Source organism: Lichenostomus cassidix, chromosome 3 (assembly GCF_008360975.1).
Source record: "Lichenostomus cassidix isolate B80296 chromosome 3, HeHo_3.0, whole genome shotgun sequence".
In the NCBI taxonomy this organism is placed as follows: domain Eukaryota; kingdom Metazoa; phylum Chordata; class Aves; order Passeriformes; family Meliphagidae; genus Lichenostomus; species Lichenostomus cassidix.
In genome coordinates, this window is record NC_139483.1 from 98,791,140 (window position 1) to 98,808,961 (window position 17,822).

The 17,822-nt window shown below is 36.9% G+C and overlaps 1 protein-coding gene across 1 annotated transcript in view; it reads left to right on the forward strand.

Annotated features, from left to right (window-relative positions):
* Window positions 1-17,822, forward strand: part of GREB1 (growth regulating estrogen receptor binding 1) — an 88,537-nt gene that overhangs the window by 56,139 nt on the left and 14,576 nt on the right. Inside the window, exons 17-24 of the mRNA XM_085056867.1 lie at window positions 248-384; window positions 1,516-1,855; window positions 3,363-3,478; window positions 4,155-4,354; window positions 6,131-6,220; window positions 8,192-8,772; window positions 15,727-15,829; window positions 16,555-16,713. Of these exons, the coding sequence (XP_084912993.1) occupies window positions 248-384; window positions 1,516-1,855; window positions 3,363-3,478; window positions 4,155-4,354; window positions 6,131-6,220; window positions 8,192-8,772; window positions 15,727-15,829; window positions 16,555-16,713 (1,726 nt within the window). The remainder of the gene's footprint in view (window positions 1-247; window positions 385-1,515; window positions 1,856-3,362; window positions 3,479-4,154; window positions 4,355-6,130; window positions 6,221-8,191; window positions 8,773-15,726; window positions 15,830-16,554; window positions 16,714-17,822) is intronic.

Consider the following 17,822-nt stretch of genomic DNA (forward strand, 5'->3'; position numbering starts at 1 on the left):
TAGCTGTTTCGTCTGTGTATATGTATATATGGGGAGAGAGAAAGAAATGGGGAAAAATTGGGTCAAACTTTCATTCTCTCAAGAAAACCTAATTCTGTTTCTTTCTCTTCTTGTTTTAATATGTCTGAGTAGATGTATGCATATTAGAGAATGTGACTGTAAGTATATATGATACCATGGTTAATCACTTGTAAATTAATTAGTGATAGACTTTACCCTTGTATTTTTATTGCTTTGTTTGCTTTAGGGTGTAGATTTATACCATGAAAACAAGAAATATTTTGGTCTGTCAGAATTCATTGAGTCCACCCTCTCTGGACATAGTATTCCACTGCTTCGGTACGACAGCTCTTTTGAAGCAATGGTCATGGCTTTGGGAAAGAGGTATGGGGCCCTCCTTTTTTTAACTTGGGAAGCTTGGGAAGTCCTTTTTAGTGACTTGAGTTACTAGCTAGAAACCCAGGTTTTTGGGTTGTGGGGTTTTTTTTTGCTTCTCCCTGTCTTATACATCATTTACATATGCAAGGCATTTCACCTGTTCTTATTTTCTCCTTCTATCTATTTAGTATATATTGGGCCTGCAATGTCATCAGTCGAAGCTGCCTCTTTCTATGAGCATGCACACTGCTTAGCAATGCAATTACAGTGTGTTTTTGTTGTGACCTGTAACTACCTCTATATGATAATAATCTAACATTACATCATCATGTAATTTTAAATGCATTATTACTTTTGTCCAGTATGGTCACTTGCTGACCCTGGCTGATTTTGATGTGTAGAATTTGTGTATACTGCACTTGGAACACAAAGAGAAGTTAAACAGATCAGTGTGGTAGGTACATATAAATCAGAAATAAAAACTTCTGAGCAAGCCATAGTCACTTTTCTGAGCAAGCCATAGCAAGCACTCTTTTTATTGTGCATCTGGGTTTAATTTCTACGAATATCAGAACACAGGAAGCTATTGGATATACATGGATCTCCTTTCCAAAGATTGGGGATAGACACAGAGGTAGCTAGGATTGGGAAGTTGGAGTGCTCATTAGTTGCTGCCTAAATATTTAGTCCTCTTGGACACAAGAGTAAGTTGGATCAGGGCTTCCATAAGAAAACAAGAGAAACACCCCATCTCTCTTTTGCCCCTTAAAAATGACACACAATGAAGAATACTCTTCTTATTGAGAACATAATTTTGATTGATGATACTACTGAGTCCCTCAGCTAATATTCTGTGATAAATTTGATAACAGCAGTAAGGTATGGATAATCTAAAATGATGTAACTTTACTGGACTACTTGCTTAATAAATCTTTACTAAGAAAAATGGAGAGACAACATGAGTTTTGACTGCTTTGCAGTCAAATAGTGTACAACTGCAATGGGTGAGATTCCGTTGTATAGTAGATAGGAAGGATTCTTTACAGGAGAAAATCCTGACTTTAGTATATTTTGTAAAAAATAGCTTTCTCACTTCACCCTTTAATATTTCACTATTTAATTCACCATTTATTTCAGGTTCCCCAGATTACACAGTGCAGTGATAAGGACTTTTGTCCTCATCCAACACTACTCTGCAGCTATGATGGCAGTGTGTGGTCTTTCTCAGATGAAGAATTACACCTCAGTTGAAACTCTGGAGATCACCCAAAATCTGATAAACTCTTCAAGACAATGTCCTAGTGGCCATGGCCTCATGGTAGTGTTGAGAATTCCATGTATCCCTCTGGCTGCAGTGGCATATGAACGTCTGTACAATGTAAGGGAAAGACTTGCCCTTGAAGATAATTTTGAAATAATCTTGGGAAATCCTAATTCCGGAATCACAATAGGGAAGCACTTTGTGGAGCAGCTAAAGGTAAATTGCAGAATGGGAAGTTGGGAAGCTTCATTAGAGGGGTAAGTGGGGAGACCTTACCTGTGAGAGTTCTGGTCATGAGCTGAAGTGTGGAGTATTATAGTAAAAATAAAAACTGCCATGAGGAGCATGACTTTTACCTTTTACCTCTTACCTGTCTGTGACATCTCTCCTGTCCTACCTTGGTTAATGCTCAGTGGAATATTAACTAACATGTCTAGAACTTGACTGCCAGTAGCAACCCTCATAAACAGATGAAATGCTTTTATCTAAAAGCACTGTAAAAAGAACATTAAAAAAGCCAAATAAAAAGTTCAATTTTAGCTGAATTTTCTCACAAAAACATCACAGTGCAAAAAAAAATTTAATCAGCGACTAGTTGAGAGTTACATTATTCTTGTCACCAGCAGGTGGCAAGAAGACTGATTTACCTACAGATCAGTGATGGCTCTATGGATCCTAGAGCACCCTGGTGTTCACAGCTCAGGATTTCGTGCTTTCTGAACCATGTTTTGGTTTATGGATTCATTTATATCCTTGAAGTCTAGAGTCATGGGTTATATCCTTGAAGTCTAGAGTCATGGGTCATCTGTTTAACAAAAGCATCCTTCGCTCTTCGTAAAATGACCATCATCTGATGATGATCAGCATCTAATGCTGATCTCATTCTGCTGTAAATTAGGCACAGCTTACTACGAAAAATCAGTTTTAGTTTTGAATCCCATCCTGATTATGTTCTCTGACATTTATAGTAGGGGAACATGTGCAGCTGTCAGAGGCTGAGTTGTTGTACTGTTGACCTTACTCCTTATCTGTAGGAGTATCAGTCTTACAGCAAAAAGGACTGACTGGTGTGAGAAACGCAATACAGCCTGATGCTAAACAGTCAAACAATAGATCTAGTTGTCAGAGTTCTCATAAAGTTATCAGGAATACCTCTCTCTTTAGGGGAGAGTGGCAGACTGCAGAGGACTGTGAAAGGGGACAGTGGAGTGTATTGAATACTTCCAACTTTCCCATGTTCTTCTAAGGTGAAAAGGTCTCATTTCTAGCTCATTGTCTTCCTTGGACTCAGACATCCATATATTATCTGCCTCAAGAAGCAACCCTCTGTACTCTTCTCTCCCCCAAAACTCCTGCTTGGCTTTGCTCTTCATTGTGCCGTCTTTGCCATATGCCCTGATCTCAGTGCTGTTTATGCAGCTTGGAAGCTGGGAGACTTTTCAGGCTGAAACAAACTGTCCCAGTGTTCTCAGATTTACAGCAGGCAGATTGCTGCCTGTAATGCTCTAGGAACTGAGAGATCTAGCTGTGTTGAATTTGGCTCTGCTGTGTGGCTTCTCTTCCACTGTACAAGTGGATTCTTACAATGGATGATAAAGTATGTCTTTCTGCTTTTTTATTTGATATATATGTATATATATCAGATTTATATAAAAACTATTATGTAGTTATAGATATGTCCAACACACAGATATATCCAACAGGGTTTTTCTACCTTATACAGATCTGGCAGAAAATTGATGATGTAGATTGGAGGCCACAGACCTATTTGGAATTGGAAGGTTTGCCTTGTATTTTGATATTTAGTGGGATGGATCCACAAGGGGAGTCTTTGCCACGGTAAGAAGATCCACTCTTTTCTCGGTGGCAGTTTTTCGTCCATTGCTTATCAAATGGCTAAAGATTAACTGTATAATTACTTGTGTGAGAAGAAAACATATTTCAGTGTAAAGGTGTTTCTTTGCCCTTTTTTGCCATATAATTGATAATAACCTTCTGTTTATAGCAAGATGTAAATAGCTTCAAAAATATTATGAGAGTTATCCCAGTTTCAAGGAGAGAATGGGTGTGTTAAAAAAAAGTATAGCTGCTTAGGTTTCTTAATATAGCTGAGAAATCTGCATGATTCTGGCATATGTGCTCCAGGATGTGTGGAGATATCAGTGCCTTCTGCAATGGCAGCTGAAAGCCAAGACAGGATGTCCTGGGGCACTAAATGCTTTTGTGCATTCGACAGAATCCCATTCTATGTGTTAGTTTTAGAACCCCAATGATTATTCTTTCTCTTATGCTGATGCTAATGTTCAGTGTGCTAGATTAAGTTGCATAGCTGGGTTAAGAGAAAGAGACGTTTATGCACCGCAGTGGTAAACCTATTAAGCACAAAATACTGTGTTCTCTCTCATCTGTTGTTGAAGCAAATAATGAAAAAATTCCCCTTTGGTTGTGTTTTTAAAAGAGATAAGGTAGAAGATTGCAGTGAGTTTTCACACTAGCTCCTCTTGTTTCTCTCCAGATCACTGAGATATTGTGACCTACGTTTAATAAATTCATCTTCTTTGGTAAGGACAACCCTGGAGCAAGAACTTGGTTTGGCAGCATACTTTGTGAGCTCAGAAATTCACACAGAGAAAGCAGTTGTGAATGATGTGTTAGAAAGTGACCCAGAGAAACTAAGCAGTACTGATAATGAAGATGAAGAAATAGCGACAGAAGGTATTTATTACTGGTAATAAAAGAAGCTGTAAAATGATTGAAAATTATTAGCAAAAGCAGAAGTGCATGGGTGAGGGTTTTTCACTTTAGTCTTACTGAGTGAGCTCTGCTCCTTAGTTTTGTTTCATCTTGTTGAACCTGTGTTTTCTGACCCTCCCTGCCTGGGACTGCTGCTGCTTGTGCATTTTAACTTGCAATTCTACTGCTGCATCTGTTATGTCTCTCTTTTCTGGCTCCCTCCTCTGTTCCTCCTTTGCCCTGTATGTTCGGACAGCCTCAAAGTGGAGCTGAAGTCGAAACACCCAGTGACATTCACTGTTCAGAGTACTCTGCACTCTCTCTCCCCAGCAGGGAAGGGTGAGATTTGCTGTCTGAGAAGCAGTGACCACATCCCTACCCTGAGGGTAGTGGCAGCTCCAACTAAACTGTCCCTGACTGATGCTACCGAGTCTATGCTTACAATGATGTCAATCATAAAGATTCCCTCCAGGAAACTGTATATAGTACAGCTGAGTAGTCTCTAGTTTGTAAGGTGAAAATTTAAGAAAATATAGAAAATATAGAAAATATGTCTCAACATATAAACTTCTAAGTTCTCCTTGAAAACACCCATGAATTCTAATTGACAGTGTAGAGTTGGTGAATTCATCATTTCTTAAGAGACCAATTAAGCATACAAATGTGTAAAAAGCCAACAATAATTTACCAAGGAACAATTGCTTTTTGGGGTTTTTTGAGTTATAATTGATGGGCATTATCAGTTATTTAATAGCTATTTACACTTTACTGTCTATTGTTCTTGTGGAAAACAAAGGATTGTTTTCCCTGCAAAGTAATTAAATCTCAAACAACTTGCCTTAATTTTCTTTTCTATACTATGAGGAGGAAGAACGCCAATTACTGTTCACCTAGGAAGTTCTTAGTCACTGAAAATTATAGCAGAACAAGCTGAACAAAACTACTTTCTTTAATGCAATTTGTTCTCTTCATAGAGAAATGAAAGACCCAAGGTCATACTCAAACTGTTAAATAGATGCCTGCTTCAGATGTGATAAGTATTTCTTGTGATGTGTAGTTCTGTCCATTTAGTTGAAGTATGCTGAGATTGTACGTGATCTGAGTCAAATGGGCTCCTGAGTTGTCTAAGGCTGCTCTCCTAGACCATGAAGTATGGTATGATCATCCAGAGTCCAATTCAGAACAGGAGATAGGCTTACAGTCTGGGTTTTCTGATGGCAATGCTTGTGTCTCAGTTTATCATGTTAACACTGTACAGAAACAAGCATTTTAACTTAGAAGCCTGAGCTAGGAATATCAAGTAAATGGCTTTGATGGCCATCCAGATACAGGTTTTCATCACCAAAAGCCAAGATATAATCTGGCCATAAAGCTGTGTGGGATAGGAGGTAATTTCATTACATACTGGCAAAATAGAACTTGTTGCCTGCTGGTTTCTTTGACACTGGATTATTGAGGAATGTAAGACATGGGTCGGAAGACAAATCATGGTTGCAACAGGCCTAGATATTACTAGCTCCTGGTTGCAGCACGGATATTTGTGAAACTATTGCAGCTCAGCATAGGTAAATTAGACCATGGGCTGATCCAATATTGCGTGGTAGGAACGCATACTGCCATTCTGAAAACAGAGCCAGAGGACAAATCCCACACAAACCCTTGTGTACTTTTCCTTACTTTGACAATATAGCTGTGATTTACAGACTTAGCTAAATTATATTTTGATTTTGTTTTCCCTTACTATCATTCATGAAACAGGTTCTACTTCAGAAAAGAGAAGTCCCATGAAAAGAGAAAGATCATGTTCCCATGACTCTGCATCTTCATCTCTTTCTTCAAAAGCTTCCGGTAAGACCATAAGATCATCTCTGTTAATTTAAATTTAAGGTTTTGGTAAGGCCTATTTTAATGGGATCATTTAAGATGACTAAAAAAAGTAAGAATGAGACTTCTGAAATATAGGAAATGTGACCTTCTCTTGCTTGAAAAGTTGTCATGTGATAAGGTCCCTAAACTAGGTGCTTCTTTATTACACTGAGGTATAAATCCTCAGTTAGTACTGTGATGGCTGGGTGTGTTCACTGAAGCTATAAGAATTTATGGAAAAAGAAACATGCTTTATTTTTTTTTTAATATGAGGGAGAAAAGCATGTTCCTTCTCATTGGTATTTTTAGCTTTTTGGTTTTGCTCTGGAATGTTCACTCATTACACTACTTCCTTACACTATTTGGAAGCTCTTTTTGAGGTGGATAATTTTTTAAACTGTTTCTTTTAAATCTGCATACTGATGTAGAAAGCATGAAGGAATGTTGAGAACTAATACTACTATTACTTGATTTTAATGTAGATAATATTAAGAGGAGAATTGAATAAAAATGGGGAATATAATTTGTACCATATTTTCCCAGAAGTTGCAATATCGTGAAGCTTTTAAAAATATTTTGTCAGTGACAGTAAATTCTTTTTGATCTTATTGGAGTTTGCAACATGATACCATGCATTTTTGACCTGTAATTTCTACAGGCACAGTGGTGGTTACAAAAGGAAGAAAAACCATGAAAACTTTGGATAAGCTTCATCACTTTAATTTTCAAAATGTTTTTCCTCTTTGAAGTTGGGCTGTTCATCATTTCTACAGTGTCCATGTGGGCTGCCCATGGCTCTGTGCCCTCAGTTTATCTGCGGTTAAAGAAATCTTTTAATTTTCTTTTTTTTCTGTGCCCTTGAGTACTGGTATTTTGAGGGATGTCATAGTGGTGTTGCTTGCAACCATTCATGGTGCTGGTGATAATTTTGTGTTTATTGCTAATGACCTTTACTGACTACTTAGATTAATAGACAGAGGATATCTTGCTATTTCATGAAATAGAAACTACTTACTTGTTTGTTCAAAATGTGGGGTTTTTATTAGAACTAGGAAAGTTGTTTTCACCATGAGAGGAAATCTGGTTTAATCTATGTTCAGCTTGAGGCAGATATTTCCAAAACCTTGTGTAGACTGATTCTACAAGCAGTTCTCAGTCTACTTTGAAGACTCTGAAATATTTGCATTCCCTCTTTCACTAAGCATTAAAGATGCTCATAACCACCTAATATGCATTAAACTTTCAAGTCATCTTCATAGTTAAAATATCTAATGTAAAAATATACAGCTTTTAGAAAATCAGCAATTATCTACAGTAGCAGCAGTATCTAAATCAGCAGTATCTAAATCAGCAGTATCTACATCACGTATTCACAACCAACATTCATGATTTCAGTATGCTCTCTGAGCTGACCCAAAGCTGTAGGAATGCACTAATGTGTTATCTAGCACCAGGGACTTGAGAGCTGCCAGGTTTTATTAGATCAGCCTAAGTGCTCCAGTGACACAGACACAGGTGTCAGAGCAGAGCTGACTCAGAGGACTGTTTTTAGATGGCAGTCTATGTAGACATGTCTGTAGTGTGGTGGGGTAATAGCCTGGGAATACTTATTTTCTTCAATTAATTTAAAAATTGTTTCAGTAATTTCGTATTTGTCTTGAGTGATTAAAGTATCTGGTGAACACCTTAAGCAAGGAATGTATGAGGTAAATAGAGGACAGAACAATCAGTGATAATCTTTCCTATGCACTTCAGTACTTTAAAATCCACTTTCTGCCTTGAATGGATACTCCAAACTAGTCCCATTATGGCTTCTTGTACCAGGAAGATCAAAGCAAGATTGCAATGTTTGCTGGACAATCTATCAAGACAATTATTTGTTGTATTTTGTTTAATTGTGGCATTGACTAGCAGAGATAGTTGTACTGTGTTGAAATAGAAATTTTCTTTTAGTTACAGCATTCTGCACTGAATCATCTCCTCCCCAAGCCCTAAGCAACAGCACTGAAGAAACTACAAATAACTATGAAAGGCAGAAGCAGAAAATAGACAAGGGGGCACAAACAACAATCAGCAAACACTTGCCACAAGTAACTGAACAGCTGGATATGAAACAAAACATAAAAAGTGCCCAAGTCTCCATCACCTCATCATCCTCCTCACCTTTCTCCTCCTCTTCTTCCTCCTCTGCACCTACTCATAACTCCTTCATCCTACAGACTTCTCAATGCTCCATGACCAAAGCATCAAAACAGCCTCCCATAGTTTTCCTGCCCAAACTGGTTTATGACATTATTACTTCTACAGACAGCAGTGGACTTCCCAAATCCTCTTCCCTCTTGCCTTACCATTCTGTTATGTGGGCAAGTTCTTTTCGTCCTCTTATGAGTAAGATGATGACGTGCACGGAGCAGTCTCTGTACTACCGCCAATGGACAGTTCCCAAGCCAATCCATATGGACTACAACAATAGAAATGAGGGCAGAATGGACACCTTTCACCCAAGGAGGCTGCTGCTGAGTGGGCCACCACAGGTGTGTAGAAAGAACAAGGTATTATCATTGAATTATTTAGTTTAATTTTATCATAATCTCAGAAAAAATATTTAGTTACTATTATTCATGCTCGAAGGGGTGTTTCTTTGTGGAGAATAAATTACTTATATTTTATTTCCTAATCCCTTCTAATAAAAAATATCTTTCTTTCTTTCTTTACTATTAGCCTGAGTTCCAAGACAGAGAAGCTGCAGCAATGTTAATTTTCTGTCAATCTCTCTGTTAAAATGTTTTAAAGATAGTTTGCTCAAGAGATAGATTTCATGTATAGTTCCAGTTTATTGAAGTTGAATATGCATTTACATTTTAAATAAAGATCAAAGATCTTAAAGCCACTTTCTTATGATCAATCTGAAAGCAGCTGGGAGTTTATAATGAAGTTATTTTGTTGCCTTTCCACAGCAGTCAGAAATAGACGCTGTTGTAAATAATACATGCAGGAAGGCCAGTTCAAAGCAGCAGAGCCACATTTACAAGACAAGTAGCTGACCCAGGAGTTTTTAAATTACCTTGGAAAAATATATGGGAATGGGTCTACTTTTAAGAAGTTAATTCTCATCTAAATTCTCTAGGAATGTTTAGCACTGATCTCTGAGCAAGGTATCTCTTAGTTAAGTGCACATGCTACAGCTAAAGGTAATATTGTGCCTCCCATGTTTTACTGAAGTAATGAAGCAACAAGATAGGAAGAGGCACTGTGCCTACTGAGAGCAGATATATTTCCTGTGAATCTCATAAGTTAAACAACATAAGTGCAAAGCAAGACAAAGTTGTTTCCAGCTATTGTAATATCAACCCAAAGAATTAATCTAAAGATAGTTAACTGAATTAGCTTGACACATGATCCACTCTTCTGTGCCCATCCACGGCAAAAAGCAACTGCGTATTTGTTAAATGATTGTATTCCACTGTATACCTAAATTTCTGGTGCAGCAGAGTAAAAAGAGCATAAATAAGCTTTTCATATTGGGAATTCCAGCAGATGTTACTCTAATTCATAAAGGATTCCAGAAAATATTCTGATGATCAGTTCTTTGCTGTCCATTCCTTTAATCTAAATAGTTCATATTTGCCAAATATTAATTTGTTCTGTGATCAACAAACTGAATTTCACACTCAGCTGCAGCAAAAATGAATACAATCTGGAGAGAGATGTTCATTTTCATCTCAAAAAAACCTCAAAATGACAGGCTGTAACAAATTCTGTCAGGATTTTATGTTGCATTCACATCAAGCTTCATAAAGATACTATTCCAAAAGCCACCCTAAACATTCAGATTAGCCAATAAGAAAATATTTCTTTGGTATTCATTTGCTTTTGGGTCACAAATGTAAATCTGTGGTTCTCTGAAGAGTCATTCAGAGACTTCTGAGAGCATTCTTACACACTGCGAGAAGGTTTTGATGCTTCCCACACTTGACACTTGCAATTTAACTAACTATAATTAAACAAGCAGCTTGTTTATTCATCTGCTCCCTTCCAGGGTGTGGTATTCACTACTTTTCACTATCAAGTCTTTCTGTTTTTTTCCAAGTATGGAATAGGACTCCTGTTGACCCTCTGTACAGTGCTGAATTTCAACCTTGATTATTCTTTCCCTTGAAACTCCATCTCTTTTTCAGCTGTCTTCACAATGCAGGTTATTTCCTAGTGTTGCATTGCGTCCTACAGTTGGATTAGTTCCTAAAGGATGCTTTTCATATGGTTATTCCTTTTATTTTCCTCCGTTCTTTCTGAAGAATATACCTGTTTCACACAGAACAAATATATTCACATAAAATTAGGAGTATTATGTCTTCTTTGTAAGTATAAAAATGTAGGGTTATATATTAGTTTAAGGGTTATTTCCATTTATTATTCCATGGAAATTTCTAATTTATTTCCATTTTCATGGAAAAACCCAGCAACTTTTCTACCTTTACTATTTTAACCTCCCAAAGTACTAAAAACTCCTGTAAACCAAGCAAACAGCTTTAAAAGTATGTGGAGTTTTTATTAATTTCGGTATAACAATACAGTGTTTCTTGAAGGGAATAGTTGAAATGAAATATGCAGACATGCGAATTACTCTTCTCTTTTGGGAAGAAATAATTTTCCTTCCTGAAGCAATTTTTAATCATTACTTTTGATAATACTAACATTTCACATGGACTCAATACTTACTGCATCAAGAAGTGTATGCAGAAATAGAAACAGTTATTAGAGAGCTCATATCTGAATGTTGGCAACATCTCAGCCAAAGTAGAAGACTGCCAGAGTAGTATCTTCCCAAAAATTAGGAAGTACTTGTTTTCTTTATCAGGCAGCAATTCCTTTACTAAAATTTAAATTAGAAAGCAATTTGCTGGTTAAAATTAGAGAATCAAAATTACAATTCTCACTGACAGGGTAATTAGTAATGAAATATGCTCATCCTTCTCTCACAGAGACATTTTACCCTATGTACTGATCAAAATATTCTGCTGGACGACTTGATGCATTTTTACAAGGACAGTTACATACATTAGAAGGCAATAAATGCATTATTTTTACAATAGACTTTAGGAAATGCAGCAAAAACTGGATAGGTATAGAATAAGTTATCTGTAAATTAGCTCAGATAATTGAAGTGAAGCCATTGGTTAGTGAGTGTAGTTTAATGTTCATCACCATGAGCAATATGTATCATATCTATAGCTCAAAGTCTAGTCCCTGGTGTACCCAAGCAATGCCTATATGGAATTCTAAATTTACTCAAATATTTTTTCTTCAGAACATTAATTTTAAAGTTCCCCAAAATGCAAATCAAGGTTTTGTACATTTGTTTTTTAACTGGATTTTACAACTTAGAACTAGCATTTTCCTGCAGTGTGGAAGCTGCTGGTGAGCACAGCTCAGTCCTGTGGCACCACATCCAGGGAACGAATCAAGCATGTTTTAAGACACTTCCTGAAGAAGAAAACTGCTGCCCATATTCTTACTATACTTTTATTAAAGTCTTATTACAATGGGTTTATATACCATTCAGCTTATATAAGAAAAAATATTAGGGAAATATTTAATATATCTATTATTAGCTGTGTTTTAGAAGAATGTAGCATGTGGAAACAAGGAGAAGAGCCATCAACATTTGACCAACTGTCTGTGGATCATCAGCATGTTTTCTGCAAATCATCATTGATTCACAGGCCACAGTTTGAAAACCACTATCATGGTATGTGAAGAACTGTCTCACCTGGAAATTAATAGAAAAGCCTTATGGAATTATTTCCCCTTTCACTGTATTTCTCCGAATGTGAAACCTGAAATCAGGTGATACTTTATACCAACATGTAAGAATAATAAAGTAGTTCTAGTGATCCTGGTGTCCAGCGTCTGCAGCAAGTTAAAGGAAGCTCATTACTATTAGAGCTTCTGCAACAGCGCTCTTGGATGTCATCCCATCAATATGCATGGAGGCACACATGCAATTTATCTGACTGGAATGTTCCTCTCTCAGATTCTTAGTTTGTTTGCACCCTATCCTCGATAACTGTGGCAAGCAGAGTTCAGTGGTCAAAATCTTCTGCAGGGAAGAATTTGAATTCATATTCCTTCCTCTTGCTACAGCTACTCTCTTCATGAATGAAGAGCTGAAGCATAAGCATATTATTAGTATTTTATGGGTCAAATAATCCCTGGCACTAAGGATGAAAATAGAAACAAAACCTCTAAATCTCTGCAGGCCCCAAATTCCTTAGTTATCATCAGTTTTCACAAGATTTGAGATTTTTACTTCTTAGTTTTCTGGGATTTTCTTCTTCCAAGTCTGATTCTTCAGAATTCTATCTTCCAAAGTCAGGCAAACAGAAACTAATTAGAATAATACTTCCATCATTTGGGAATATTGGCCCCCAAGTGCCTTATCTTACAAAGCACTGAGCACTGCCACATGTTTGAGGAACCTTTTTCTGGAAAGTAGAGCTATTTGTTGTAGCGGCACCTCTCACATACATTTTGTTTCCAGAATTGTAAAAATGCATCCCAGTTCTAGATTCCTTCAGTCTTTTAATCTGTTTGCAACTTTGGTATCCAGAGCCAAGACTGGATATGGGGAAAAACACTTTGCTCAGAGTACTTCCTTATCAGTTGTTGTCATGTTAGTCCAGAGTCACTAGTTAGGATCAGCACAGCCTTGTGCTTGGCTTCCCTAAAGCCATATAAAGCTGCAGACCACTCAGATATCCACTTTAAAATTTCTTTTCAGATCTCCTACTTGTTACAGCTGGGAGATAAGAGGATGGGCAGATGTGGGGCTTTATGCTTCGAAGGTGTGCATATCCTGCTTGCAGGATCTCTTTGCAGCTACTTACAGTGGACAAATTCTTGTAAAAAAGGGTAGTGACAGATACCTGACAGGCAGATAGTGACCAGGGGCTCTTTGGAGAGATGTGGAAGTTGTGTTTATTGACAGCTATTCAGTATTTTCAAAGAGGCACTTTCTGTGCTATTCCGTTTTGCCTAGAGATGGCACACATAGAAAGCAGTACAATTAATTTAAAGGTGCGTTTAGCCATCTGGGCATGCCACAAATTCACTTGAACAAGAGTCTTCCCTTATGGAGTAAATCTGATTGTAAATGAGAAGTCATTCTCCTGTCATTTTCATTTTGGAAATATTTTTTTCAAAATGACCAGGAAAAGGTGTTCTCTCTTTAACCCATTCATTTCTTGAGCAGCAGATGCAGGCAAATGTGTACATCAGTGGAGTCCAAAAATGAATGCTGCATGTGCTCAGCCCAGTCTCTGTCCTGGCAGGGAAACATTCTGAAAACATGGAGAGATTCCTGAAAGTTCCCAACAGCTTTTTACATACAGTGTTGTTCATATCTAACAGTTCATAAAGCTCACAGTGGTGAATTGGAAACTTAATCTGACAGATATGAGATTGGGTAAGGTCTGATGCATGCAATAGCATAAGTGTATATGTTTCAGTTTAGTGGTTTAGCACTTGTCTTCCTCTGGTTTCCAACATTTTTGACTTGTGGCCCCACAGCTTTGTGTACACTTGAGCCAGTCGACTGATGCTTTTCATCTCAACACCACACAGCAGTAGCCTCGTCACTCCCACATACATTGTGGAAAACCATAGGCAAAGACTGGGCTCCCAAGGAAAGAAAAATACGAGAGTTTGATAGAATAAAATTTTAATGTATATGAAAAGGAAAAAGTAAGGTTTTCAAGCTGTTGTCCTGTTGACAATTCTAAGTGTGTACTTCAAATTGATTAAGAATTAAATTTTATGTAGATAGCTGATATTGAGGAGACAGGTATATTTTTGATAAATCATCTCTCATTTGTTTGAAATTAGGGAACTGTTAATTTGTCAGGCTATCCTGAGTTTAATGGAAAGATGATCAGAGTTACTTTAAAAGAGTATGTTCATCAGGGAATAAAAAGGTAACCTCAGATGTGAGAGAAAACTAATGAAATTGTTTTCTGTGTTTGCCTCAGATGTGGGAAAAGAAGATGGTTTTGTTTTAGCTCATCAATCAGTAGCCATTGCAGCCAAGTTTTGAACCTTGTTCCAGGGTCAGAGGAAAAATTCTCATGGTTCTCAGTGGATTTTACATATAAATCAAAACTGGAAGTTAGAAGCATCTGGTCCATGGGCTGACTATAGTCCGTTCTGCCATTTCCTCTATTCAAAGTCACATTTTTTTTCTGTTACTCCTGGGTGACAGAGAGCTGTGTGCTGACACTTGATTCTGAACAGGGATAGTGATACCATTATCTACCCATAGAAAGCAACTGTTCAAAAGGCAGTCTGATATGTTCAAAACGACAGATAATGAACTTTGACCAAAACAAATGTCTGATCTCTTGCTTTGAATTTAAAGGCTCCCTTCCCCAAATGTTGAGAGAAAATGAAAATTTTGCTTGACATAGATGAAAAGTAGTAACTTTAATACTCTGTTTAGCAATTCAACAACTTAGGCTTCTGACATGTCCTCGCAGTAATGGAAGTGAAGCTGGGTTTTCAATTCAGTAGTAAAATAGACTTAATCCAAAATGTGATGCCACTTTGTGAAACCAGGCAGTTGCTGAAGAATGTGTTGTGACTGATCTATGTTAACCTCCCCTGAACGGGCCACACACACACAATTATGGTTTGTAAAGCTGCCTGCTTAGATATGGCCTTACTTACTTGATGTTATCATCAGCAAACTACATGTGAAAGACAGAAGAGTCCATTGAGTAAATCACTGCCTATGGCTTATCCCTTCCAGCAATACTATTTGGTGTAATGAAGAGAAATTTTATACAGTGTGTTGATGGGGTAAAAAAGAAAGGACAAAGTCATAGTCTTAAGATAATTTTAAAATAGGCTTTTAAAAGGTAATTTTAAAAGATTGGAAGGGAAATAATGTATTTTTAGCACGAGGAGTGGAACAGCACATTGTTGTACACACCATGTCCTTCAGGAGTGGGAGTGGCCAGCACAGGCTCTCCCAGGGATGTGTTGCTTCTTTATTCCTCAGGATAGTCACTGTACTTCAGTAGCAGGCAGTGTGCTGGTAAATCACATGGAAATGGACGCTTTGGGGTAATTCTTTAGTTATCTTGTAATTTGAGGAGGTTTTTTTGTACATTTTATGAGCTTGTATGGATTTATAAATGTTCATTGCCTATGCAGAAGCTATAACATCAGAAGAGAAAATTCTTGTCTGTGGGCCTGTAATTAGAGCTGTGATATAAAATGCATTTTCCAAGCTAAGCTCCTGTATAAAGAGAATAAAACTGTTGAGCATTAAGCATTTAATTTATGCCAAGAAATATACAAATACAAGGATATCCAAGTGCTGAATATTAATATTCAGTTTCATCATAGCTACAGTTTCCCGATATATGGAGAATTAACTTGGTGAAAAGCAAACATTTACTTTTGTTTTTTTGTAATTTATATATTTACAGATAGGGAAAACAGGAGCCTATCTGCAGTTCCTCAGTATTTTGTCCCGAATGCTGATTAGACTGACAGAAGTGGATGTTTATGATGAGGAAGAAATCAACATTAGTAAGTTCCTGATATAAAAATATTCTGGAGACAATATAAAATTGTTATGCTAAATTGTAATATAGTTATCTGTATATTCTATGCCTATTCTGTCCTATTCACCTTTGCAATTACTTTATTTAAATACTGTAAGAAAACTTTTCTGTGATTTTCAACTAATACTTAATAGTATTTTATTACTTTATTTATCATTTAGAATTTAGTCTTCTCTGTAAGCAAAGAACATACCTCTGTTTTTTGTGGAAATTGATCAACAGCATTTATGTGGATTAAATGATATCCAGCCACAGGTTTTCAGTTTAGAACTGGAATGAAGTTTTATGGTAAAGTATATAAAAAGAATCATTGGAATTTTTGCAGACTTATACCATGAGGAGCAATGTCATATTTCCTAGGTACACAAGAATACCTGAAGGAAGAAAGTTTCTGTTCTGTAAAAGCTAATTTTAGTCCAAACTTGCTTTATTTAGTGTATTACTTCTCTGTGTTCCCAGATGTATTTCTGTAGCTGAGTCAGGACATGAAGATAATTTTTAAAAGGCAGAGTTGCATTGAGAAGTGAGGTACATTTGTGCAAATGTTTAGCTCTTGGTGCATAATGATATTGTGTCATCAGATTAATGAAAGAAAAAGTGAAGCAAGAATAATAGGTACAGCAAAACCATCTATAGCAATATAAGAAGTTTTAAAAATCGATGAATTCTTATTTTTCAATAATATCATAGACATAAAAGAAGAATCTGATCAATACTACCATCAGCCTGGAGATATGTGGCCAGAGTTGACAACATTCAAGAAGATGCCTTTTGACTACACTATCCATGATCCAAAATATGAAGACGCAAGTCTGATTTGTTCAAAGCTTCAGACTATAAACAGTGAAGGTTAGAATTTAAAAAATCTAAAATGGTACACATATATATATTTATTTGCTTTTAATGTGAGAATCCTGTTAAAATTTTAAGGAGAGTTATAATATCAGAATTGCATTTGACTAAGTAATAGTGAAAAAAGATTTCAAGTTTTCCAGATAAAGTACCAGAGTATGATCCTTCTAAATAACTTATGGAATATTATATGGGTAGTCTTTAATAAAAAAATAAGTTTGTGTATTTGAATGGATTTATAAAGTAGCATTGTCCTGCTCTGTAGCAATGAAGTGATTTGTGTAGATAAAGTTAGTTAGGTACTGAAGAGTGTCTATAGATTAACTTTTAGGTTTTACGTAAGGTTTGGAGAGCGTGAGATGAACATGTACAGATCTAGATTCCTGGAGTATTGGTGTGTGAATTAGTCCTCTGAATTAGCCAGCTGGTCATACACAAGCCCATGGGACTGGGTAGCAGGGAGGTAACAACTGCCATTCAGAAAGATCTTGACAGGCTAGAGAAGTGGAATCTCCAGGAAGGAACCTCAGGAACAGGACCCTGTTGAACAGTTCAACAAATGTGCCCCTTGCCCTTGGGATAGAATAATTTTTTGCAGTTGTACATGTTTGGGGCCAGCTCTATAGAGAGCAGTTTTGATCAAGGTGACTTGATGATCCTAGTCAACAACAATTTAAACATGAGTCACCAGTTCTCCATTGGGTTAATGGCTTACTAATAACCTAGCAGCAAGTCAAGGGAAGTGATTATTCTTCTGTGATGGCAACTCTAAGGCCTCATCTGGGTATTCTGTCAAGTTTTTGACTTCCCAGTATGAGAAAGACATTGACATGGAGAAGTGAGGCCAGTGAGCAGCCACCAAGATATGAAAAAAATTGGAGTTGATTTGGTTTGTTTCATGTGGAGAAGTCTAGCAGGTGCATCCAAATGCTGGTCTTCAGCTTCCCAATGGGAATTTATAGACACAAACTATTATAGATACACAGCATAAGGACAAGAAACAACAGACACTAGTTGCATTATGGGAAATTACAATTTGATAGTATGACAAATATTTTCAGAATAAAAGTGGTCAAACCATGGAGCATGTTGCCCAGAGAGATCAT